This window comes from Lynx canadensis, chromosome A1 (assembly GCF_007474595.2).
Source record: "Lynx canadensis isolate LIC74 chromosome A1, mLynCan4.pri.v2, whole genome shotgun sequence".
Classification (NCBI taxonomy): Eukaryota; Metazoa; Chordata; class Mammalia; order Carnivora; family Felidae; genus Lynx; species Lynx canadensis.
Genome location: NC_044303.2, coordinates 90,491,710 through 90,518,178, shown reverse-complemented (window position 1 = coordinate 90,518,178; position 26,469 = coordinate 90,491,710). Strand labels below are relative to the sequence as shown.

General features: G+C 44.4%; 1 protein-coding gene across 1 annotated transcript in view; it reads right to left on the bottom strand.

The window, feature by feature from the left end:
* Window positions 1-2,312: 2,312 nt before the first annotated feature.
* The window catches only part of RNF130 (ring finger protein 130), a 108,107-nt gene continuing 83,950 nt past the window's right edge, over window positions 2,313-26,469 (bottom strand). Inside the window, exons 4-9 of the mRNA XM_030316008.1 lie at window positions 24,009-24,080; window positions 22,107-22,189; window positions 14,372-14,468; window positions 12,113-12,317; window positions 8,905-8,998; window positions 2,313-2,500 (exon numbers count right to left, since the gene is read on the bottom strand). Of these exons, the coding sequence (XP_030171868.1) occupies window positions 2,485-2,500; window positions 8,905-8,998; window positions 12,113-12,317; window positions 14,372-14,468; window positions 22,107-22,189; window positions 24,009-24,080 (567 nt within the window). The 3' untranslated portion in view covers window positions 2,313-2,484. The remainder of the gene's footprint in view (window positions 2,501-8,904; window positions 8,999-12,112; window positions 12,318-14,371; window positions 14,469-22,106; window positions 22,190-24,008; window positions 24,081-26,469) is intronic.

The window sequence follows — 26,469 nt, the reverse complement described above, 5'->3', positions numbered from 1 at the left end:
TGATTCTAAAATTCATATGGAAATGCAAGGGGCCTTGGAGGGCCAAAACACTCTTGAAAAATAACAAAGTTGGAGGACTCACACTTCCCAATTTTAAAAACTTAGTACAAAGTAACAGCAATCAATATCACGTGATACTGACACAAGGACAGAAATGGACACCAATGGAATAGAATTGAGAGCCCAGACATAAACTCATATATTATGCTTAACTGGTTTTTGACAAGGGTACCAAGACCTCCATGGGGGAAAGAATAATTTTTTCCAACAAATGGTACTGGGACAAATGGATAGCCACATGCAGAAGAATGAAGTTGGTCCCCTACCTCACACCATATACAAATTTTAACTCAAAATGAGTCAAAGACCTAAATATAAGAACTAACCTATAAAACTCATGTTAAATTTTGTTAAAAACTTGTTAAATTTCCTGTCATCTTGAATCAGGCAATGATTTTACACACGATACCTAAAACACAAACCAAAGAAAAAGCCAGACAAACTGGACTCCATCAAAATGAAACACCTGTATTTTGAAAGTTACCACTGAGAAAGTGAACAACTTAAAGAATAGGATAAAATATTTACAAATCATAGAGAAGAGTCTAGTAATCTGGAATACATAAAGAACTCTTATAAGTTAACCACAAAAAGACAATCCAGATGAAAAAACAGGCAAAGGAGTCAAGCAGATCTTTCTCTAAAGACATTCCAGTGGCCAACAAGCACATGAAAAGCTGCCCAACATCAGTAGTCACTAGGGAAATGCAAATTAAAACCAAGTCAAAATGCAAATAATAAGGTGACATTTTGTACCCACTAGAAATGGCTAGAATTTTTTAAAAAGTTAAATAATAATAATGTGTTAGTGAGGAAGAAGAGAAATTGGAACTCTTGTACACTGCTGGTGGGCTATCCACTGCTATGGGTAACAGCTTGGCAGTCTTTCAACAAGTTCTAGAGTTGCCATATGACCCAGCAATTCCACTCCAGGGACACACCCAAGAGAACTGAAAAGATACATTCACACAGAAACTTGTACAAAAGGTAGAAGCAACCCACATGTCCATTACTGGATGAACAAGATGTGGTATATTTATCCACACAATGGAATTATTATTCAGCCAGAAAGGATAAGTACTGATTCATGCTACAGTATGGAAGAACTTGCAAATGTTATATTAAGTGAAAGAAGGCAGACACAAAAGGCTACACATTGAACAGTTCTATTTATATGAAATGTCCAGAATGGGTAAATCCACAGAGACAGAGAGTGGATTTGTGGTTTCCAGGCTGGCAGGGTGAGCGGTGACTGTTAATGGGTATAGGGCTTCTCTTAGGGGTGATGAAAATGTTCTAGAATTAGACAGCTGTGATGGTTGCACACCCTTGTGAATATACTGAAAACCACTGACATGGCTTATCCTTTAAAAGGGCAAATTTTATGGTATGTGAATTAAATCTCAAAAAAATAGATAAAAATCTTCAACCCCTTACCAATTTGAGAATGACTGCTGTAGTGAACCCATTACTGATGGGATCAAATTCAGATGGGAATTTGGGAGTAAATTCTCATCCCTCAGGCATACTGATGCAAAAGGTTGAGGATTCACTGCTTAGAATGTTTACACATACTGATAATCCTTCAAGCATATGATTCAATAGAACATAAACTATTTTAACATTCTTCTTGTCAATACAGCAAAAAAGATTTCCACTTGTAAAACTGCTCTCCTCCAACTTTTTAGAATTTGCTGCTTTAAAAAAAATACTGTACAAACTAGGGAGAAAAACACCTTGGACAGATATAATTTATTACACATCGGTGTGTATTTTGGAAAATTTTCCATAGACTCATTCCTTCATCCCACAAGTATTTATTGAGCACTTACTATGTGCAAAAAGCACTCTACTAGGCACGGGGGGATATAGAGGCAAGCGACACAGCTAAATGTCCCTGTTGCTGTGGGGCTGATGTTCCAGTGGAGGCAGATCAACCATGTTCTTCTGGTGGAGCAAGAGATTATCAGAGAGGATGGTGACCTTGAAGCAAGTCTACTGGAGTAACCCACTGGGTGCTTGAGTGGGCATTACTGCACAGGATGTGCTCACGCTCTGGTCGTATTTGGGCACCAGGAGGAACCAGTGTGAAAATACCAACAGGAGCAGCATCACTGCTCCTCCTGTGGGGGAGTCATGAGCACAGTTTGTCTCTGAAACACACATAAATGAAACTGGGGTATGTGATCTCCAGGTCAGCCTTCCGATCAATCACAGGTGGGTGAAAAATACTCAATGGCACGGTCTTTTTATTTTATTACTTATTTATTTTAATACAAAGCTTTGGCATTAGCAATTTTATGAAAAAATAAAATGTACTAAAAATAAACGCTTGTGTGGCATGATTGGTAAATGATGCACAAAAATAGGTTCTTTTTTCCTTCAAGGCAATCAGTCAGAAAGCAGTTTTTTTTTTTTTCTTCTTCAAAACCACTCTACCCTGTGGAATAGAAGGGAAAAAAAGAGGTCAAGAATTAGTTAAAAGGGAGTGGCCAATATTTTAAAATAACGGAGAAAGTGATCTTAACTGAAAAGTGGGCTGGGGCTGTCCCCCACCATTTCCCAGCCCCATTTGGGAAAGTCAGTAAGCCATTAGCATTTTCCTGAACTCAGCAGCTTCAGATCTGTGGTCAAGTGGCTCAGTCACCTTAGAAATGTGTTAGTCCCCCCAAAAGGAACGCAGGGAAAAGCACAGGCTAACCAGCATCCTGCTTAAAAATGCAGGGACGATTATCATACAATTCACAACTTTTCCTGGTTTGAATGCAAGTTCTCGGTGCTGAGTGTCCTGAAATCTGCAGCTATCTCTTTAAAATAGGATCCCCCTTTATACCTGGGACAAGAGTATCTATGTTTATTTTGAAATAAAATTTGTGAAGTGTAGACTTCTGGGACGTGTGGCTCTCTTACGGGACTTCCCCAGACTGTATGTGCACGTGTCCCTAAATCCGGTGTCTGATGGTGCCCGGGGTCTTGGGAAGCCCCCTGCTCTGCCCTGGGGCGGACACCACCCCTCCACAGCCTGGCTCTGTGGGACGGCCCTAGCTTCCTGAAGCTTCGCGCAGCTGGTTCGCTTCCTTGGTACCCCGATTCTGGTCTCTAGTAGTGCTCTTTTCTCTCTGCTCAGTTCTAGACCCACACTTCAAACCGCTTAATCTCTGGACACCACACAACTCTCCAGCATCTCTGGATTTCCTTCCTCAGCTCTGTAGTCACTTAACCTCCCACCTCCAGTCTCTCCCAGGCCAAGGCAACTTCTAAGGAATCATCTTTGTGCCAAAAGGCCTCAGATATTACCTACTGCTTATAAGGGCACAGTCCAGATTCTGTAGTTGGCCTACTGCCTCCAGCAGACACATCAAGCCCACCACTCCCTGAACCAGCTCTGCTTTTTCCTCTTTGTGTCCTAAATTATGCCTGGCCTGGTTCCTGAGTGACTCTCTCCAGGAAGCCTCTGTTAACTCCCCAGGGTGGGGGCAGCAGGTCCCCTGTGTCTGTGTGATACCGAGAGGCTCTGCCATCACTCCCACTGGTGCCTAAGCCTGAGCACTGTGCAGCACAGCCCCATTCCCACAGCGCCCCTGCAGGGCAGGGCCTCGTGCCTGGAGAGGGTTGGCGGGGCGCAGCAGGAAGGCCGCTCACCACCTCACACTGTTCATCGCAGTCCACTTGAAGATCACATACCGATTTTATAAAATTTCCTCAGAAAAGTAAAGTATTAGGTAGGAGAACTTTCAATGGGTGAGTCAAGATTTTTAAACTTAATTTTGCTCTTCTAAGAAACTATAAGCTAATGTAGCTATAAGAAGGTTAAAGGTACTTGTGGGGGAAAAAAAAAGACAGTGAGGGAGTCCAATCAGGGGTCCCCACTGCCTTTAACTTTCTTTGTGCCATCACATTTCTAAAAAGCCCACTGTGTCCTCTTCCACTACATTATTTCTAGCCCTTAAATGGCTTACTGGAGCAGGCAAAGACCAGCAGTGTAAAGAAAGAAGTGGGCCCAGAAATGCTGGGCTTGAACCCCAGGCCCTCTTCCTATGGCATTTCTCAGGGGTCACGCAGCTCCTCTGGGCCTCACTTAGGTTATTTTGTGTACATATCTCAGGCTCAGAGTGGCTGAGAGGAGAAAGAGGTGGATTCATTATCAAACTGGGGGCAAGTTCAAATCTTTGCTGGCATTGCTATAAGGAAGGCTGTCTCGGAAAAATAAACAATCAAAGATGGATTCCAGTGTAACTAAGCAAAAGGTATTCTGTTGAGAACCAGAAATCCAAAATTCTTTAGATCTGTGTTTCTCAAACTGCAGGCTGCAGACTATTACTGGACTGTAAAAATCAATGTGGGAATTCATGACCAGTATTAACAACAACAAGGTACAGAGAGGAGATCCGAGAATAAGGATGTAGTAAGGGAGGTGTTTGTGAAACTTGTTTCAGTTATACACATGTGAATATGTCACAATACAAAATGTAGTTCTTACAGTGGCAGGTGGTAAAAAAAAAAAAAGTTTTAAAATAGTTTTGATAGTTAAGGTTCTAAAAGAGGCAGCCAGCCAGCAGGGCATGCAATACCTCTTCTTGGGCTCTGATCCCTCCTAGGAAAGGACAGACAACTGAAGAGGGACTCTCAGAACTGGAAGGAGCCTCAGACTTGCACCTGACACAGGGTCTGCCTCTGAACAGTGCCGGCCTTGTGGTTTCTGTCACATAAGCAGGTTCTGGTAATTCACCAGCTCTCAAGGTATCCCATGTCATGGATGGACACTGTTGATCGGCAGTTAAGTTCTTTCCTATATTAGGTGTTACTCTACCTCTCCTCTGTGGATGTCTCCAGAGCTCCTGAACTACACAGTAAGCCCCCTCCATATGCACTGGTTAGTCATCACGAGACTACTGTGAGTGTTACAGGGGCAACCTGGGTAGAAACAGAGTTCCACACAGGAGTAAGTTCTTGGGAAGCACTCAGTAAACAGCAGCTAGTCTCATCTGTGGGAGCCCTTCAAATACATCCCTCACATCACCCTCATCTTTGCTCTTCTGAGCCAAGCACCCCCAAGACATAAAGATGATTACATTTTCAGATCCTTTTATATTGAAATACGTCAATGTTCCTCTTAAAGAGTGTGTGTAGATAACTCAGAAATACTGAAAAGAGGGTCAAATAAAAACATCAATTCCTCTGATCTGGCTCATAAATGTCTATCACTGCACCTCAGAGGCCACCAGCTCACCAGGAATATTGGTGGGGACAACTCGGGCCTGCTGCAGAGCCAGGCTTCCTGGTCTTGGGCTGTGCTACAGGATTCTATACTTGTTCCAGTTATTTTACCACACTTCCTCCGGTTCAGATGGTTTTGAATCTTGAACGTCTGGACTACACTCCCGGGCAGATCCTTGGGCACGAGTTCTATGAATCCGAATCTAGGAGCTGTGGAGGATACTTAGCTGGACCTCCCATTTGGCTCAAGTCCTCCTGCATCATCTACCTTATCTCACAACTTGCTCCTCGAACAACAATGAAAAACACTGTCTTTTCTTATGTTGAGGGACAAATAGGCTGGTACAGATAAAAGCTGGTAAATGTTGGGATATAACGAGGTTTTCTGAATAATGAAGCAGAGCGGTAAACCTCCTTTGGGAACTGAAGTTCACTACCCTTGCTCACTGAGGTACTACGAAACAGGGGTATGAGAAGATCATATGTACAAATATATTTGTCTTGCATTTATTTGCTTCTTTGACTACCAACCTGTTTATATTTGCAAAGCCTCAACATTCACTAGATTGGTTTGCAGTGTTAAAAAATTAAGGCACAATTAGTCACGGTTGAGTATTTAAACAGTATTTCATACACTAGAAGGGGGGTGACCTCAGATCTGTGGACTTCTGACTGACAATAGTACAAGCCCTGGGTCACTGTGCAGAACATGGTGAGGGAGGCGGGCGTGCTTTTGCCCCTAGCAGGGCAGGAATCGGTGCTCGGCAGCCATGCCTGGGCCTGTGTGGGTTCCACGTGCCTGCCCTTACACGTGGCCCACATGGCTTCATCTTGCCCACAGGGTTTCACCAGTGACTAGACTGGGTCAAAGTCTTGCTGAAATCACTATATACAAGTTCAGTGTGACATTGTCAAAAGAGTAAACTATAATAGTAGGTAGTATGCGTAGAGGTGAATTTTACTATCAACTTCCAGACAAATCACATGTAAAAAGATGGAAATCTATTTATACAGAAGACTATCTTACAAATGGATGAAGTTACCTAGAAAATTAGAAACAGCAATTAAAATGAAGACAATCTCATTTTGGCTGTAAGTTTTTGGTAAATGCAAAAGGGAAATAGGACAGATTTCAAAGAATTCATTAATGAAGAATAATCATAAATTTATTTGCTAGAAACTTTTCTCTGGAATTAAAGTTGCATAGGAATTTTTTTAATCAACATTCTTGGGAAGGAGACATTGAGTGAGAGTGACTATCATCTTTCCGTTATCTTCCACAATTAAAATGGCCTTTAAAATATTAAGTACTTCATGTTGTATTAAAAAATCAACATATAAAAGCACAACAGGAGAGAAAAACATCACCCACAATTCTACTAAATTAAGATAATCACCATTAATATTTTGGTGGCCATTCTTTCATACATCCATATGTACACACACACTCTCTCTCTCTCTCTCTCTCTCTCTCAATGGGATCATGAAAATTGTCCTTCAAAGTAGTTCTGACTGAAGGCACAGAAATAATACTCAAATGAACAACTGCAGTATCAACCTTCTACAAAGGCTAATGGGAGAAGGGTCGGCCTAAGACATGGATCTAAGATCTATGCTTAGACTGAGTCATGCAGGCATTTATGCATGGAACTGAAGTATCATGGCCCCAGGTACTTTGATTTCTAAAAGGTAACACATCTAGTGAGCCTTCTCTAAAATATCTGATGCATGAACTGAGCACCTGGCAGATCTTGAGTGGCAGCAAGGTGACCATTAAATCACATCATGATTCTCTAAAAGTGCCCAGAGTGCCTCTATATGCTGTGACTGGTTTTTGCTCATTTGTGAAAGTTTTAAGAAGTGGACTTACACTACCATGGACTCTGATGGGGTCAGTATGAGAGTAAGCAAAAGAGGTGATTGTAGGTGAAATAACTCTTCCCTCCACACAGGTCTGAATCATAGGCACTTACTGAGCTCCTATGATTCTATACTGTTTCATGGAAGAAAATTAAAATCATTTGCCAAATGATAAAGGCAGATGGTTATCTCATTCACAGAACTTTGAAAGAATCTCGGTGGAACCATTAAGCTAACATTTATTGAGCACTTATTATGTACCAGGCACTGTGCTAAGCACTTTACATGCAAATTCACACAACCTAGGGTATGCTCCTACCATTATTCTTGTTTTCTCCATGACTAAAATGAGCCTCAGATAAATACAGCTGCCCAGGTCTCCCAAGCAAAAAATGGAAGAGCAAGGAGTCAAATCCAGGTTATGTCTCACTCTAGAGCCTGAGCAATTCACACTGTGCTATGTTGAAGTAAAACTGCATCAGGTGGGTTGGCCTATTGGATGACTGGCCACAACTACTTGCCTGAAGGCTGAAGAATGCCAACCAACCATGGCATCCTCCCAACGTGTCAGGGATGCCAAAGGGCCCTTCTTACAAGTATCCAGGCAATAGATCAGGTTAGAGATAATAAAATGATGTCATGGTAAGTGCAGGTTACTTGCCCATTTGTTTCTACAGTTGGACAAGGAGTGTTCAATTAAATCAATTACGTGAGCTTGGCTGGTTATGAATCAGTTAAAATGCCAGGACATAAGTGAGTGTGGAGAGCACGTGAATGCCACCTGTACTACTTTAGGTTCCTACTTGGGCTGTGTCCTAGGGCTACTCTCATCTCAAAATTTTTTTTCATGGATACTGGTAAAAGAAAGGACTAAAGAATACTTTACAATGCCCTAAATTTAAAACAAAACCAACAAAACCAAAAATAAAATAATAATAATAAAAAAATAAACCTTTGTTTTATCTTATCCCCATGGAAAGCTACTTGGAAAATCACTGGATCCAAATGGGACTTAAGAGTAATCTAGCCCAATTTTGCCTACTCTGAACAACCTCTAGCAGCCCCGACAAGTAACTTGCAGCTTCTTCCTGCGTTCCTCGTCCTGGGCACTCCCCATGGCAAACCAGCTCACGGGGTAAGTAGCCTCACTGACAACTGTTCTTCCTCTTACGGAGATGAAATTTGCCTTCCTGTGACCTACCCCTTTGGTCCTCATTTTGCCCCATGGAAATACCGTATAAGCTTATTTTCTTTGCCCCCCTGACAATCTTCCTACTCTTTGGTAACAGTGGGTCTTCCCGATTGCTTCTTTCTTAGAGGCTAAACATCCAAGTCACTGTCCCTTGACTGTAGGCCAGGGTGCCAGTGTTCCACCAAAAGCTAAGTATGTAAGAATCCAGATCAAGTCTGGTGAGCACACAGTAAAGTGGGATTTTCCCGTCAATGATCAGGACATAGACATTCTTTGCACCCTATGACTGTGCTGGTTCCCCTGGAGTTTGCATTACACCGCTGCTGTACTCTAAGCATGTGGCTAACAAAAGCCCTTGGATCTTTTCTCGAGTGAGCTGTTGTTGCTGAGCAAGGTGACCTCCCGATCTGTGTTACTGACTAAAAATATATGGTCAAGAAATACACTTATTTTGCTAGGTATGGCGTCATCAGGATATGAAACTAGTGGAAGCCAATTTCACCATCTTTATGAAAATTACAGGGTTTCTTGGGATCATCTGGCACATGCAATCCAAAAAATAATTTGTTACTTACTCATTAGCATTCAAGCTAGCTGTGGCTCTGATGATCATGTAGCAGAGTGTGAGAGCACTGAGGAGGCCAAAACTGGCAATAATAAACCATTCTTCTGTTGACAAAGGAAAGGGAGGAAATCACTCTGGGGAGAAGGCTTAAGTCAAATCGATGTCAACATTTCCCTCAAATGCAACGAAGCAGACGTCAACGGAGGTGTAAGCCAAGACTGGCCCAAGGAAGTGAAGCAGGAGGTTTGCCAGAGAGCTACTAACTGGAGAAGGTTAGTGGAAGTAGTGTTGAAAAGCTGCAAGGGAGAAAGGAAAGCATGGCCCAAACATTTCTTCCAGTTAAGGTCCTGAGGTTTGTGAAGAGTGTGGCCACCAAAAAGTGTGCAGCAGAAATAATGCATATAAAATTGCACGTGGACACAGAGTTTTAAATGGCTACTTTAGATGACAGTAAAGTGGACCAGCCATACTTCTACAACCTTTCCTTCTTCATTCTGTCACTTCTGCATGGTTGTGCCACTCATACGGAGTAGAGGTCCCAAAGGTCCTGTGGGTACTCCACGCAGTCCGCGGGCTGGCCTTCCGTGGCATTCGGGTCTACCTTCTTTTCTCTTAGGCACAGGTTTACTTACAGTCTTTATTTACAAAGGACATCTTATTGGTTCTCTCCTGGGAAGAACTACCCTTCATACTCCCGCCGGCGGGAAGCAAGCACTGGCTGCTTTGGCTGTGTCGAGCACAAGTAGGAAGGGAAGGTGACTCACAAGGTACCTGGCCCATCAAAGAGTTGGAAAAAAACCTCTGAAACACAGAACTCTAGGGTTTTTTATCTAGTCTTTCTCTAGATCTGGGAAGTCAGTTAATATTTTCCCTTCTTTTCAAAGTCTGTATGTCAAGGTAACGTCCCCGAAGTACTATTTACTGCGAACCTTGAAAATAACCTGAGAACCAATCTATAAAATATTTCCTAGTATATACACTAACTAGGGCTGGTTTAACAAGGTGGTACACAGCAAAGTCCCCTATTTATCTACAATAAGGCAGAGAGAAGACATTTATACTTGGAATGCCAAAGTTGGGTATGTAAAAGCTGTGTAGAATGTGAGGGTTTCTCAGTCTGGTTTCCATGAATCCTACAAATGTGCAAAATTGTGTGTGCCTAGGGATTTTTCTAGAAAAAGGTTATTATACTTTCACTGGATTTTAAAGGTGGTGATCTTCAAAACGTTAAGAACTGGTCTTCAGGATTGCCAGGATGATGAGTTTGTTCTAGAAGCGTTTCTTGGCCATCTTGATCTGTATTGTTATAATGCTTAGCAAACTCTTTGGTTTTTGGTTAACAGTGCAGCCACTGCTTCCTGGATTACAAATTCTTCATCAGTACAGTAAATTTATAAGGTTTTAATTTCAGTCCAAATGAACATTTAAGAACCCATACAAAACCCACCATCTTTACCTGGATGTATTTTAAGTTAGGAAAAATGTGTCCTGGCATTTAAAAAAATTCAGAGATGACTGGTCATCAGTACCAAGAAGCTTAACACAGAGTTACTTCTTTCTTCTTAGAGACCTTTGTACATGATAAGCAGACTAACTTTTGGAACTTCAGTGATGTCTGTGTTTCTGCATACTGAACATACCATCCATAGATGTATGGCATTTCAGTTATAAAAACTAGTAACCAAAATGAAGCAGACCCCATCACAATGCCCGGTGGGTCCAGCAGTCTGCTGAGGCCGGAACCCCAGTGTGTATTTAGCACAGTGCCTTGCACAGTGGGTGCTGAGCGGGCGCACTGTAGCTGGTACGACACTACAGAGCTTTGAAGGCAAAGGAGAGGGAGCTTTGGTTTCGTTTAACCACATGAGTTTATTTATTCACATGTGTAAATTCCACTAATGGGGATTGATATGATATATGAAGTAACATTTTTTATCATCAAAATGGGAGATTCTGAAAGGACAGTTCTGCATAAAATATAGCAGGATCAGAACTTAATGTAGTAGTAGGTGCTCAATAAATGTCGATCAATGAAGGACCTACAAAAACTCATTAATAAACAAGGAACCTTTGTTTCCTTTATTGCTACTAGATCAGTTTTCAAAAATCTACACTATAAAACCTGTTGAAACACATCACGGGGGAAATGGTAAGAAATGAGTCAAGCTGTATCAAAGAATAGTTTTCCTTATTTTGTATCTGAATGACGTCTCCCTAAGTTTAGACAGATGCTAGAACAAAACCTGGGGAGTCATTTGCTACTACTAAGTTTTGGTTGGTTAAAAACATGTGTCCTTCACTTGAAGAGACCACACGAGGCTTGCTATGTCAAGGGCAAATCTTTTGCAACAGCTTTATCTGGGCTATGGACCCCCTGAGTTAAGCAGGGCCCCATCAGCTTTAGGGCTCGAAGCTACAGGCAAGCAACAGCACGTACTGGAAAAGGCAGCACCAGAGTGGTGGCAAGGAAGATGGCGAAGGGCTGTTAGATGGAAAGATCACGTAGAGGATGGAACTGGAGGAGACAGCTGGCTTGTTACAGGGTGAATGTCCGCAAGGCCCACACACACGCCTGCCAGCCCACTCACACCGTACTGAGGCACGGCCATCAGAACACTCGGAGCACTGCTTTTCTTCCCATCAACGGCACAACAGTCAAGACGTTCATAACGAGCAAGAGCGTTTTTAAAGGCATATTACCCTTTGGCTTTTCTCCCACCTCATGTACCATGACACCAAAGAGGTAAGTGCCAAGACACCAAATGTAAAATAAAGTAAGCGGCAGCTGGCTCAAGTTGCCCTAGAGTGGTTCATTTGTGTGTTCAAATCTGCACTAGTGTTTCACTCAGCTGCCTGCAGCCTAGGAACCAGAGAGCACTGGTGCTCACGGTCACACAACACACCCAAGGTGACGCCTGAGGTCACATCCCAGCATGACCCTTGAAACTGCCCATCTGCAAGGCAACCATTTTGAAACCGGCTACTAAGACAAACCTCTGAACAACTACTTGTCAAATGGAAGCGATTCCCATTTATTATACACAAATACACAAGCTCCTTATTATAAACAAACTTTTGTCCTTCCAAATACCTGTTTCTTTCTCGGTTACAGACTAACCAACCGGCCCAGGAGATTGCCTCAACTGTCCTCCAGAGCAATCAACGCACACCAAACAGCAGCAAATCTGCCCTGCACCTGGGCACAGGGCCCCACTTACTTGTTACTGCAATGTTGATCTCTCCCGTTCTAGGAGTGAGCTCCCCATCCTGAGGAAGAGGCGAGATCCCCGAAGTTCGAAGTGGCTCCAGGCCAAGGGAGTTGTCACTGGCGAGGTCACCTAGGGCTGATCTTCGGTTAACTGCTTGGGTTCTGGTGAGCCTTTCCATATCAAATGCTACGTTATCAGTACATGGCAAATTTGGCTGCAAAACATTTCCAGATTAAAAGTACTTATAAGAATAACAAATCTTTTAGAAAATTCTAAATGTTTGATACCCTGTTGAAAAGACTTCAAGTTTTTTTCCATGTGGTTTCCTCTCATTTCTTTCCCCACTTACCCTTTCTCACCCACAAGTTTTTCTGTAAAAGAAACAGATTTCTTCCCAGAAATTGGTGAAAAAGAAAACTAAAATCCACTGAAGAACCGAGAAAACCAGATACTTCATCTTTATGAAGAAATGACAACCTTTGGTGGACATGGCTCACGGGCACAGGGGTTGTTCAATACATTACAAAGCTGACAAACATTTAAAATGTGTCACTTTGGCTCTTCCATCAATGTGGAGCGAAAGCAAATGACATAAAATACTGCTTTCATCCTATTAACTTCTCTGTAATGGCATTTATCTGGCAGTCAGTTTTTAAACGTCTCCTACCTTTAAACACAAGGAAAGCATCCAACCAAGAGCAGATCAACCCTGAAAAGACCTTGAATCGTGAGTAAGGGATCTGTTTCACAATCTAAGAATCTAACCCTGAAGGAGAGTTACGGAGCTGCCTTGGGGCCAAAGCCTACCAACTAAAACATGGATATGAGAATCTTCTGATGTAACAATATGGATACTCGGTTTCCCTAGCAACCTTCAGTTCTTGTAGCAGATAGCACGTCAGAGGCAGAGCTGGGAAGGATGGCTGAGAGAAGATGAAGTATAGAGAAGTGACAGCTGACCAAACCCAGAACAATGGCTTCTCAGCCAGGAGAACGCTGTTCTAGATCACCCCAGAGCCTAAGTACAAAAAATGACAGCACAGTGCAATAACTGATGCTTGTAATGATACCCACTCAGAAGAGGTTTATTACGGCCTTTATATTTAAAACCATGGTAGCCTGTAATAGATTTTAGAAGGGTTTCATTAAAAAACAGAAGGGAAAAGTATTAGTACTTCAAAAAATAGGACTTAAAAGAAAAACCAAACCAAACCACCACCAAGGCTAGAGGCAATGAAAGGAGATTAAGTTAATCCTTCCCAAAGTATCTGCCACATGTCAGGTATTGTGGAAGATGCTCTATGTTAAACTCCTCAAAAGGAGTGGGTTTTGTTCCCCAGGAGACGTCTGGCGACGTCTGGAGACGTTCTGATCGCGTGACCGGTGTGTTGTGCCACTAGCATTCAGGAGTAGCCAGAGGGGCTGCTAGGAACCGAACGGTGCACAGGACGAACCCCCACTGATGGAATTATCTGGTGGTGCTGAGGTAGAGGAACCCTATGTTAAACGATGTCACTGATGTGATCGCTGTAGATGGGAAGATACAAGGGGTCATCACTGCCCAATGGGACTGTTAAGCTGTCATCTGATAGCAGATTTTGAATACGACTGCTTGGATGTGCTTTGGGCTGCAAGGCTACCATGAGGAATTCTTTCGGTGGGCCAAACTCAACTTTTGGTTCTTAAGGAAATCACTCATCCACTCTTTCCTGAGACCAGAGAGTACTTTGTTTTCCTCCAAAAAGCATTAATTGTGGACATATACTTCTCTTAAGGAAGTCTCCATGATCCTCAGTCAGTGCTGAAGTTGTCTGCACAGAACCGGACCAAAGGCCCTGCCCAGAGCCGGCACCGCCCACCACCACTACTGGCAACTGACCAAGGCACGCAGGGGAGCAAAGCCAGATCCAAGGGGAAGGAATGTAAGTGAGGACATGTGATGCTGAATGCAGAAAAAATTACTGCATAGTCTATATTCTAGTCCTTAAAATAAAATAGTGGAGTGCAAGAAAACCCCATCCATCTCTCCTATGGCGGTACTTTACCACAATCCAGCACCCACAGAAAAGCACGCTTGCCAGTGGACTAGCTCAGTCCTTTATCATCTCTTCTGGGACTTCCCCAAGGTGGCCTGGACTTTAAGTACTCTGGGAGAAAGGCACTGCAAGCCGGGGTTCTCTCGTGAGATGTGACCATCCTGCTTGTGCTACGTTAGGCTGCACCTGGAGAGGACACCACACGGACGCAGTAACAAAATAAGAAACATACCACAATTCCCAGGGCCTTCAAAATATTAAGTTTGCACATTGGACAGGTACAGTGTTCACTAAGCCAGGGATCCACGCAGGATTTGTGGAAAACATGCCTGGAAAAAATGGGAGACTTGTATCACAAATTACATGCTAAACAACTATTAGACCAAAAGAAATGGAATTTTTAGTCAGTTTCTCCTCCTTTTCCGACATATTGGCAAGTCCCAAGAGACAAATATTGGGGATGTACTAATACACGGCTGGCAGAAAATCTCCTGAATCCAATCTGGATGACGAGAACTGTAAGTAGTATTGGGCAGTTCGGTCTTTTTATTTCACCATTTGAGGAAACTTAGGATATTTATTATGAATGAAGAAGACAAACTATACTTTATTAATCAGTTATGTTTTCTGTAACAGCTAAAGTAGAAAAACGCAAACTCAAGAAGATATGAAACAAGAGTCATATGAAGTTTTCTGCAAAACTATGAATTAGTTTCATGGAACTCAGTTTAAATGTCACTTAAAACATTTTTACTTGTTTTTTTAAATTAAAAATTCTTTTTAAATGTTCATTTTTTGAAAGAGCAAGTGGAGGAGGTGCAGAAAGGGGGAGGGAATCCCAAGCAGGCTCTGGGCTGTCAGTGCGAGGCCCGACACAGGGCTCGATTCCACAATCTTGGGATCACAACCTGAGCTGAAACCAAGAGTCAAGATGCTTAACTGACTCAGCCACCCAGGAGACCCTTTAATTTTTTTTTTTTTTTAAGAGAGAGATGTATGCACCAGGGGAGAGGGACAGAGGGAGGGAGGGAGAGAGAGAGACAGATTCTCAAGCAGGCTCCACACTCAGCAAAGAGCCAGACATGGGGCTTGATCGCATGACCATGGGATCATGACCTGAGCTCAAATCAAGAGCTGGATGCTCAACACACTGAGCTATCCAGGTGCCCCTAAAACATTATTTAAAAAGACTTCTAAGAAATCTATGCTAAATGTATGTAAAGGCTGAAGGGTGGTTGGGAATATTCTGGGGACAACTGCGCCTAAGAATTAGGTAACACTGAGCCAGAAGTTTTCAGTGGAAATGTTTTGGGGAGAGAGAGGATGGGTGATTTGCTCTTGCTCAGGAGAGTGGAAGTCGCATCCTAGCAACTGAACCTAAGTCAGTTGTGGAGAGTTTAGCATTCTTAGAAAAGGGACGTTGCACCTTTTGGAAGTGAGAGAACACTTTGAGGGAGCTGTGGAAATCATTTCTCAAGTTCAAGTACTCCCCATGGCAGCTCTCAGAGGTTGAAATGAAGCCACACAGAAGCCCCAGAGTCCTGGCCAAACAGGGAAAGAGGCAGATGCTGGGACCTCTGCCCAGCACCTTGAAAGAGGCAGATTCAAGCACCTTTGGAGTAACTATACGTGGAGTCTTGGGATAAAAGAAATGTTAAGAAAGATATCAAATTGAAACATGGTATGCCTTTAAAACTTTGTCAATTTATAATTTATATGTGGCTTATAGTTATATATAGCTGTTCAAAAAATTGCAGTTTTGATAAAAAAAAAAAAGAGGTCTAAAGAACTCACTGCTTTAACTGGGATTTGGAAGAAACATTCATACCTACAGCTTCAATATGAACAACACGTGTGTGCCCACCTGCTGCCACTTAGTGACCGTGCACTCAATTACTTTGGGTAAGAATAATGATCATGATGTCTGAATTTATCCATCTCGTGGGAAGCCTGCAGATAAAGCAATGAACTAGAACCTCATCATCCCTGGAGGCTTTTATTTAAACCTGCAGGTTTCTACTTAAGGGGTTAAAGTCACCAAACCATAGGGGAGCTTGAAATTCATTTACAACACACAAGGCCTTGTCATGTCTGCTTCTTGTTCCTTTTATTCTCATGTGAGAATGCTCCAAGAGTGCTCCCACCCACAGGGCCCGCCCTGGGCGGGTGTTTTAAGAGCTGGTGTTTGCTGTAGTCTGGCGGAGACTAGAACAAGGGTTCTAATCTTTCTGGGGATTCAGATCCCTTCAGGTTGGCTAAGTGACAGATCCTCCCCCTTACAAGGGTGCATCTGCCTAACCCCTGGCCTACAGACCTCTGAGGGTTTGGTTAGCATTGGGTAGAGGTGGGTGGCTGGGAGAGGCGCTTGAGGCCAGTTCTGCGATGGACTTTGGGCAGTTGGCAGGTGACAGGAGAGCTGAGGTTGTGTGACCTCCGTGGGGGGAGGGCGCTGACTTTAGCCAGCTGTTTGTGGGGACCTTGGTTTCAGCAAGCAGCAGAGGCCTGGGGGCAAATGGTGGTTTGCTCTCCCTCTTCCCTGTCACCTCCCTGTCACCTTTTTCTTAACCTACTGCCTTTCTTTTTTATCACTGGTTGTTCAGAAAGAATAAAAGTTATAATCCCATATTTAATTTTTAAGGCTCCATGAGCTGAGTATTCTCTGCTTATCTGTTCCTTTAGTTATAAATGCATTTTCTTATGCATTTTTTTTCTTATGTTGGACCTTATAGGTTTGTAGATGCAAAACAAAGTGTCTCTCCAGCCCCCCTTGGGTACTGTAATGGACAACAAAGACTAACTGGGTCTTCAGGGACAAACTGAGAATGTCTCCCTTTCCTAGCTAACTCAAAATCCGAAAAAAAATTTTTTTTCTTAAAACAAACAAAAAAACTTTTTCTTTTGACTATGTGTCTAACCCATGGCTCTCCTACTCTTGACCCCCACCCCAGTCCACTACCTGCCCCCTCCCTCCTTTGACAGATTTCCCAACAGCTGAGTTCCTGTACCTCCCCTGGAGCGAGATGGGGAGATGGCCAGCCTGGTTCCCTCAGCATTTCCCTCTCATCTGAACACAGCTGGGCAGCTTTCCTGTTCCCCTGGGGCCCCCTGACCCCAACCCCCTTGGGGTCGCTGCTGGAATCTCAGTGAGTAACTGACCTGTGCTCCTTCTTTCCCTCATCACCCATGTCCTTACCCTCTTGCTTCACTGCTGCACCAAGCTCAGCCTGGTGGCCTCCCCCTTCTTCCCAGACACAGTTCTGCTGCTACAGTGTGTGGAGCCTTCCCGACTCCGCTGTGTGGCCAGCAAGCCACAGAGGTGGAGTAGGGAGGGGGGCAGGGAAGGAAGGCATGCTCTACCTTGTGAGGCTGTTTGGAGCAGTATGCAACAAACTGTTGTGGAATACTTAGAAAAGCACCAATGGCGTGCAAAGGAAAGGTACTATTAAACATACACTCAGGCTTGGGGCGCCTGGGTGGCGCAGTCGGTTAAGCGTCCGACTTCAGCCAGGTCACGATCTCGCGCTCCGTGAGTTCGAGCCCCGCGTCAGGCTCTGGGCGGATGGCTCGGAGCCTGGAGCCTGTTTCCGATTCTGTGTCTCCCTCTCTCTCTGCCCCTCCCCCGTTCATGCTCTGTCTCTCTCTGTCCCCAAAATAAATAAACACGTTGAGAAAAAAAAAATTTTAATAAACATACACTCAGGCAAAGTTAATGGTAACGTTTCACATGACAGAACGAGTGAGTGGGCCTCAGGTGCTGGCACGCCCAGCACCCGTGACCTCGGACTAGCTTGCACGTGTACCACGGATGTCTCATCGGGCGGCAGCTGGGGCCAACCAGACTTTGAGAAGAAGCCCTTTGAGAGACTCGAGTAGTCAAAGTACACACACACAGAAGCATTCAGGACAGAGAGGTGGATAGGGACAGGGATGGAAGGCAGGTAATGGGCTGAGGAACAGGGAAACATGGGAAGGACAAGCAGATCACAACTTCAACAGAACAGTTCTTTATTCTTAGAAGAAATACCTTGGGGTACAGAATGCAGAATTTATGGAACACGAAAGGAACAAAACCAGCAGAACTGCACTGCATACGGTGTCCGCCCCCTTTCCTCCTTCCCGAACCAACACAAACTAGAGAGAGTAGAACGATGGCTGGGGGTGGGGTGAGGAGTGCACACTAAAGGGGAGTTGTTTGCACAGCTCTGCAGCCTCTTGGTGCCATGTAAGAACCTGACAAATATAAAAGGACCTGGGATTACTAAAGGTCAGAGATGAGAACTCTCCCCCCTCGCTGGGCCTGGCAGCAGACGCTATGCAAATAGGCGCTCCTTCGAGGTGGGGCACCACAGCGATGCACCCCTCTTAGCACCCAAAGTGGCATCTCGGACACATGTTTATCCAAGCTGCGGCACTCCACTTCTGAAAAGTATTTTTAACCACTAAAAAATTTTGTGGCTGACCTTTAAATCAGAGGTCTAAATAAGGCGGTAGTCTCTAGGGCATGCTGGCGAACATCCTAGATGATCAGCCGTAATCAACTGACACAAGCAGGAGGCCCCAGAGCAATGCCAACCACCATCTGTTCGCAGTAAATGAACGTGACAGAGGACGAAAAGTAAAGGTCATGCACCAAAAAGCCAGCAATCCATGAGGGCACTGCTATCGATAGACAGAAAGTTCAGTCTGCAGACAGGCTGGTTGAAAATCAAGGATGGACAGAAACAAAGGCACCTAGGTTTTCTTCTTCCCTTACTCAGGTGAAGAAGGTTACAGCGAGCACAGATCCTTCCCTAAATCTGGGGGTGAGGGGAGGGGCCGCAGGGCGGTATTTGGAGACAGATTAAGAAACTGCTGCAGGAAGTGCTTGCTTATGTCGAGATGCCAGGGATAGAAAGAACAAAACCTGGCAGGAGCAGACAGTCTACAGAGCAAGGTCCCTGAGGAAGGGAAGGGGCACATAGGAACAAGGGGGTCCTCCTCCACCCAGAAAGGAGGGGACGCTGCAGGCGTGGCTGGGAGGCAGGTGCACCTGAAAGCTTGCTGTCAGGCAGCTGAGAATTTCAGTATCTAATAACCATTATTTCTTCCGTGGAAGTGATGAGGAAGCTCTCCGGCAAGAGTGAGGAACAAAGGGATGAGCTGAGGTGTTTAAAGGAGACAGAACACACTTAGAAGTGTGGCTGTGAGGAATGAGAAGAGCTGACCGGGAAAGGGAAGGGCTCTAGGCAGCACCCTGGGCCCAGATGGGGGTCTGCCTGGAGTCCCACAGGAGGCAGGGAGGTACCAGTGCCACTTGGCAACAAGAACTCAAGGGAGATGCTCGGTCTCAAAGACCTACAGGTGAGAGAGGAAGGGCAGGGTGTCCCAGGCTGAGGGAACAGAGTAGGCAGGGGCACAGGCCAGAAGCAACTTGAAAGTACTCTAGAGGAGCCCACCGGAAACCAGAGGCTTAGACAAGATTTGAAGTGAAGATGGGTATGTGAGCGAGGTCATCCTGTAAGGTCCGTGGTTCTCAACTGCTGACATCTGTGGTTGTCACAACTGTGTGTGGGGTGCTACCAGCATCTAGTGGGTGGAGCCTGGGATCCTGCTAAATATCCCACAATGCACAGGGCAGCCTCCCCCACCCCTCCACACTGGCCCCAAATGTCAACAGTGCCAAGGCTCGGAAACCTGGCTCCAGGTGAAAAGTTGTCAATTCTGGTCCCACAAAACGTTGCTCAATGTGCAAAGTTGATTTTTACTGTACATGAGAATTATGCTGTTGTTACCGTTTTGGTAAGGTGAATGCTTCTGCCAAGCATGTTGTGTGACACAGCTTAGAGAAAGCTACAACTTGTTGAGGCTTAAGAAGTAAGCGGTACAGACAACAACCTGCTCCAAGGCAAAAGGGGAGCTCTGATATACAGGCAGTGGGCATGTCTAGTCCAGACAAGGACCCAGCATGGAAGACAGCTGACTGAGGGAGCAGTGCCCTAACTACGTGTACAAGGAAGTGTTGCTAACGGTTGCCAAAATTGTAATACTCAAAAGCAGACCATGGACACAAAGGGTGAGAACCAGTTCTCTGGTGGCAGGAGCAGCCACAGGGATGGCTAAGAGCAGGCCGAGCTCTAGACTCTGATGGAGGGCATGCAGTTTCAGCATTGCTCAGGCACCTATTCAAAACCACACACCTGGGCTCCGTGATGTTTCTAAATGTTCCCCACTGGTTCCAACACAGAGTCAGGTCTGGAAAGCACTGAATGAAGTTAAGAAAAAGGAGGACTAAGAACAAAATGCTGGAAAAGCCAATGCTTAAGGGGGCGGGGGGCATGGGGAGCAAGTTTCTGGAGTAATCCATCTTTGGCCAAGGCTCCCCTGAGGAAGACACCCTCTCATCAGTAATAAGCATGAATGGCTTTAGAGGCCTTTTGTGCTTACGTCCAGATGGTTCCTCTGGAGGAGGGACCCTGGCCTGAAATATGAAGATGGAATTTGGCTTCTTCCTGGTGATTCTAGTGTCAGAAGAAATCTGTGCATGTAAAAACATTTTTAAAAAGCAGCTGAGAGATGATAATGTTTTATAATGTACCTACTAATCTTTTTCCTGGTTTGTACTTGGATGTGTCTTTCCTTCAGCCTCATGTGACCAATGATGACAGGTGAAAGAAATCTAATTATATAATTACACAATTTAGTTTTCTATAGGACAGTTTTGTAGATTATCCTTTGTATGTAAACTAGACTGACCTGACTTCCAGACTCTGGTTTTCTGTTTCAGCATATGGAATTATTCTTGAGTTTAGGATTAAAAAAAAAAACAAACCCACAGATCTTTCTGGGTTCAAAATAGCCTCATGGAGACAAATACTGACATTTATCTTATTTGCTCCCATGTTCCGTGTTATTAGAAGGTCAGGGTCAAGTAGCGTGTGTTTTAAGAGAAGGGAGAAGGAAGAGGAAAAGTCCTCGATTTTCAGCGATTTTTTATTTTTCCAATTAACACTCAGAATTGTGCGTCTTACTGTTTCACAATCCCTAGCTTGAGATGGCGCCGTGGCAAAAATCAACATGCTTCCAAAGAACATCTGCTCTTTTTAGAGAGTGCCACAATACAGGTGAAGACCCTCTTTCTGGAGGGAGGTATGTGGCCCCAGGTGTGGAGTGCCAACATTCAAGGCTGACCTTTACTTGGACTCTGCCATTTCTGGATTGTGTGGCCTCGGCATCCACTAGGAGTGTCACTGTCCTTCACTGTATGATGGGGAGAAAAGCACTGACCCTCTCCCAGGACAGCAAATTCTGAGAGCACAGAGCAGAGTGACTGGCCTGGAGCAGGCACACAGCACCCAGCAGTCCCCCACTGCTTGGGGGAAGCATCCGTCCAAGCCCCAGAGTTCTGGTTTCCACCACCAAGTGAGCATCACTGAGCCTTCGTCGGAGGGCCTAGTGATGTGCTCACATTTAATAGGGAGAGGAACAAGTGGCTGGTTTTGAAACCCATAAAAGTCACAGAGTTAAAAATTCTTGACCCTGGGGCACCTGGGTGCTCAGTGGGTTAAGGGTCTGGCTCTTTGTTTCAGCTTACGTCATGATCTCAGTTTTGTGCGTTTGAGTCCCGTGTTAGGCTCTGTGCTGGCAGCGTGGAGCCTGCTTGGGATTCTCTCCCTCACCCTCTCTCTCTGCTCCTCCCCGACTTGCACTATCTCTGTCTCTCTCAAAATAAACAAATAGACTTAAAAACATACTTTAAAAATTCTTGACCTTAATGCTCTTAGGCTATGATGTGTCCAGATGTTTTTTCCCCTTATGTTTCTCAAGGCAGAGAAGTCCGTGCAGTCTGTGCTGAGGCAGCATGGCCTGCTGCCAGCCACAAGAGCCATGGGTAAGGTGGCTCTCAAAAGCCAGTAGGATAACCACTCTGAAAGGGACACATGCAAACCACGTTAGGATTAGTCCTTTTTAAGCCAAGAAACCTGACATACTTGCAGGGGAGAATCCGGACAACATCATTCTGCTTATAGCTCTCAATGCAGACTGCGCAGTGATCAAAGTCTGGGTCTGTTTCCTGCAATGAAAAGCACAGGCACAAAAGTCACATGCTAAAACTAAAGATACACCTAAATAGAGGAGATACAATCCCACTAAGAACTCTCCTGTGGCAACTATGGTAAGCAAGTGATTATGAAAAGTTATGAACAATTTTAATGTGTTTTCATTTGCTTACCTGTATTGACCCAAATTGCATCTCAACCACTCTACTTTGTTTTTAAACTATGTTGTAACAGTTAATACTACTTCTGTTTGTGAAGTGTCTCAGAAGTCAAAAAAACAAGATTCAAATCCACTATTACCTTGGACCATCCTCTCACCCCCCCTCCTCCCACTGCTGCAGCACTGTTCTGGTCCAGGTCACTGCACACCTTCCACAATGTGCATCTTCATCAGAAGGGTCGTGTGACCACATGTCTAAGTACAGGCAGAAAGGACAGTGAGCCCCCAAAAGACAAAGCCCCAAGGACGGGAGCTGGTCACAGATTTGGGGTAGAGCATGGTCATGGCCCAACTCATTACTGGGTCTTTATCAAGGGTCAGGAAGAGTCAGCCAGGTGTCTGGTCATGAGGTTAACTGGCTTCCTTCCTCATCTGTGCTGGAAAATGGATTCCCCTGAGTTAGCATTTCCAGGAGCCCAAGCCAGGAAGGGTGAGACACTTTGCTGTGTCGTGGCCACTTGGACTGAAACTCAGTGGGACAACACTTGGTAGGTCTAGGAGGTACAAACTAGGAAGAGGTGTTGTTCTGAATAAGGAAAGATTGTTTTGTGTTAGCCTGAAGGACACAGTAGGGATGGACAGGCTACACCAGCTCCAGGGAATTTTAGATTAATGTGGCTGCTGGGCCAAGAAAGCATTCATAGGGGTGACCACTCCTCTGGGGTTGGAGGGCAGCTGTTTTGATGCTGCTGTTATTTTCTGCAATGAAAAACTGGATATGGTGATGTCAAGGTGGTGGGAATAAAAATGAGTGAAGTCCAGAAAGTAGTGAAACTAAGGAGGATGGAAACTCATCTGAAATTATCCTCCCAGAGCTGTTTGTTAAAATGTGCCAGGGGGTAGGGCAGAAAACGGTTTGGGATTTACGCCTTTTAGAGATGCAACTTTTTCATTTCAGATAACTGAGTACATTGGATGTAGGGTCTAACACCAGGTTGCTACTTTGTCCTTATAGAGCAGAAGCGGGCTCCACATAACTGGAGACCTGACTGGGGAATTGTTGTCAGTGGCTCTCAGCCACAGCCTCAGTCACTGCTTTTCTCATTCAGTCCCCAAGCCGAGGGTTCAACCCTGACACACTGTGGTCTTCCTTCCACCAGTCTAGCCTGCCATACAGAAAGCACCTTGCGAATGACACTCCTTCGAGATGTGGGCCTCCAGCTCTCTGTTTAACTGGCGAAGGGCTAAGCAAAAGAGGTGCGGCCAGGTTTCAGGAAGCATAGGGAGGAGAATGTTTATTCTTGGCCACTGAGTGTACCGACGGACCCATTAATTAGCATTCTTCCCGAAAGTATCCCTGGTTGCGGCAGGAGAAAGCTCCGTGGAACACCACAGCTGGGGTAACTAATTGTAAGTAGACCAAGGAAGCTGATAATGGCAGGAGCACCGAAAAGTCCAGGAAAGTCGAAAATAGCATGGAGGGCCTTCAAAGGAGGCATGCTAAGTATAAGAATTCAAGGGGAGGTTAGTTTAAAATAAAGCAGGGGTTTACCTGGAGAAAAGGAATCACCTAACAAACGAGACACAGATGATTAGGATGTATTCTCTCCCACCAATCGAAAGCAAAACTACTTTATTATTTTTACAGTATTAAGGTTATTTCACTACTATACCTTGTCACCCTTTTTTACTGTTCTTGTTGTCAATTTGCTGATGGCTTTCTTAGCGGCATCTCCAAGACGACGCTATGAAAATTACAAAGAGAAACAGACTTTAAATGCAAGATCTCTGGCTAAGGTGTTCTTTGTTTTTTTTTTTTTTAAAGGTTTTATTTATTTTGAGTGTCTGGGGCACCGGGGTGGCTCAGTCAGTTAAGCTTCCGACTTAATTCAGATCATGATCTCACAGTTTGTGGGTTCAAACCCCGTGTCAGGCTCTGTGCTAACAGCTCAGAGCCTGGAGCCTGCTTCAGATTCTGTCTTCCCCGCTCCCCCCCCCACCAGCCCCCGCCCCACCCCAGTCCCTCTCCTGCCTGTACTGTCTCTCAAAAATGAATAAATGTTAAAAAAAATACATATATTTTTGAGAGTGTGCAAGTGGGGCAAGGGCAGAGAGAGAGAGAGGGACAGAGGATCTGAAGCAGGCTCTGCACTGTCAGCATGGAACCTGATGTGGGGCTTGAACTCATGAACCGCGAGATTGACCTGAGCCAAAGTTGGACACTCAACCAACCGAGCCACTCAGGCACCCCTCTGGATTACGTTCTTGATTTTAAAATGATTAAATATACAGTCCCTGTTATCTTACAACATTCTCCATGTCATATCATAGGAAATGGATTCTAAAAAAGCAGTTAAAAAATGTAAAAAACTGGCATTTTCCTCACAGATTCAGCATTCTGAATTGAATTAATGAATTATTCTGGTTGAATAATGAAAAAAGTGTGTAATAATGAAAAAAACCAGGTGTCCTACTCACTACTGTATTCTATATTTAATAAACCTTTGCAATATTACAGCACTATTGAAATCTACTTCTTGTACAGGTCACAGCACTACTACTGTTCTAACAGCTTTCCTATTCAGCTTCAAGGACGATTAGATGTATACATAAGCTGTCTTAGTAAAAGGAACCTCCGATGTGCCCGAAAATGCTTATCACGTTGTCAGGCACAGTGGAAGAGAGGTGGTCACGGGCTCTCCTTCGGTCTCTGCTACTACAATGCTCCATGATCTTAGGAAGGTGTGTTTATTTTTCCAGGGTTGGGTTGTCTGAACAGGTTAAGTTACGGAATCTCAAAGGCTGGATTTATCCAACATTTTGCCAGATGCTGCTAGCCCTGCTAGATACCAAGGACCTACAGGTGGAAAGACTGTGCACTCCTAATCTTGAAAAGTTAACCGAACTGAGGAACAGACCAGTCAACACATTTTAACTGAATGTTGTACAGCAGGGCATGCCTGAGTAGGGAGGCAGCACAAAGGGGGGTGGGGGGGGCAGCCTAACGCAGGTGGGTGGGACAGGGCAGGGGAGGCAAGTCAGGGAAGGGCTTGAGGACAGGATGCCTGAGCTGAGACTTGGAACACTCATGGGAAGGAATTTGATAAGAAAAAGCACAGGGGTAGGAGGGGGGACTCCTAGACAAAGGAATGATCTAATAAAGATAAAGAGGTGTGAAACACAGGAAGGTGAAGGAAATTATCATTTGCTATGACTAGGAGGAGAATATATTTTATTGTGCAAATGAGAATGTTTTGAGAGTCAGAGGGCCCTACCAATAATCACCTGGGGATAGGAGGTACAGACAGGCACACGGGGATAGGTGGCCACTACACACAAGCAAATCCTGAACTGGGAAGAGGCAGATGCTGAGGGTGAAGGAGGTTGGTGGGGGCTAGAAGAGAGGACCCTGATTTTATATCCGGAGGATTACAAAAAAAATATTAGAAACATAAAAAATTTAGGGAGATTTAAAAAAACACACAAAAGAATTCAATGAACCATATGCATTATGTATCCACATGTAGCTTCAATGATCAATATTTTACCTATATTCTTCATCTGTCCCCTCCTCTTTACTGTGCTAGGGGACTTCAAAGCCTATCACAAGCATGGTATCATTTCCCCCACAACATCTTCACTCTGTCTGACAGGACTTTCGTTTGGTGCCACTGTCTTACCTAACAAAATTAACACTAATTAATCAACATTATCAAATACTCAGACCTTACTACAATATCCCAGTTGTTTCCAGGATGTCTTTATATAGTTGGCTTGTCTGACTCGGAATACAAAGTCCAAACATTGCATTTGGTTGCTGTTCCCCTCAAGTCTTTCCTAATCTGTATAATGTATGTATCTTTAGCATTATGGAAACAGAACTGACTTAAACTGCATGTTTAGTGTTTATTAATTTTTGAAAGACACAGAGAGTGCGAGCTGGGGAGGGTCAGAGAGAGAGGGAGACACAATCTGAAGCAAGCTCTAGGCTTTGAGCTGTCAGCACAGAACCCGACGCGGGGCTCAAACCCACGAACTGAGAGATCATGACCTGAGCCAATGTCAGGCACTTAACCAAGCCACTCAGGTGCCCTAAACTGCATGTTTAAAGTGTACAATTTGAGGTTTTGACAT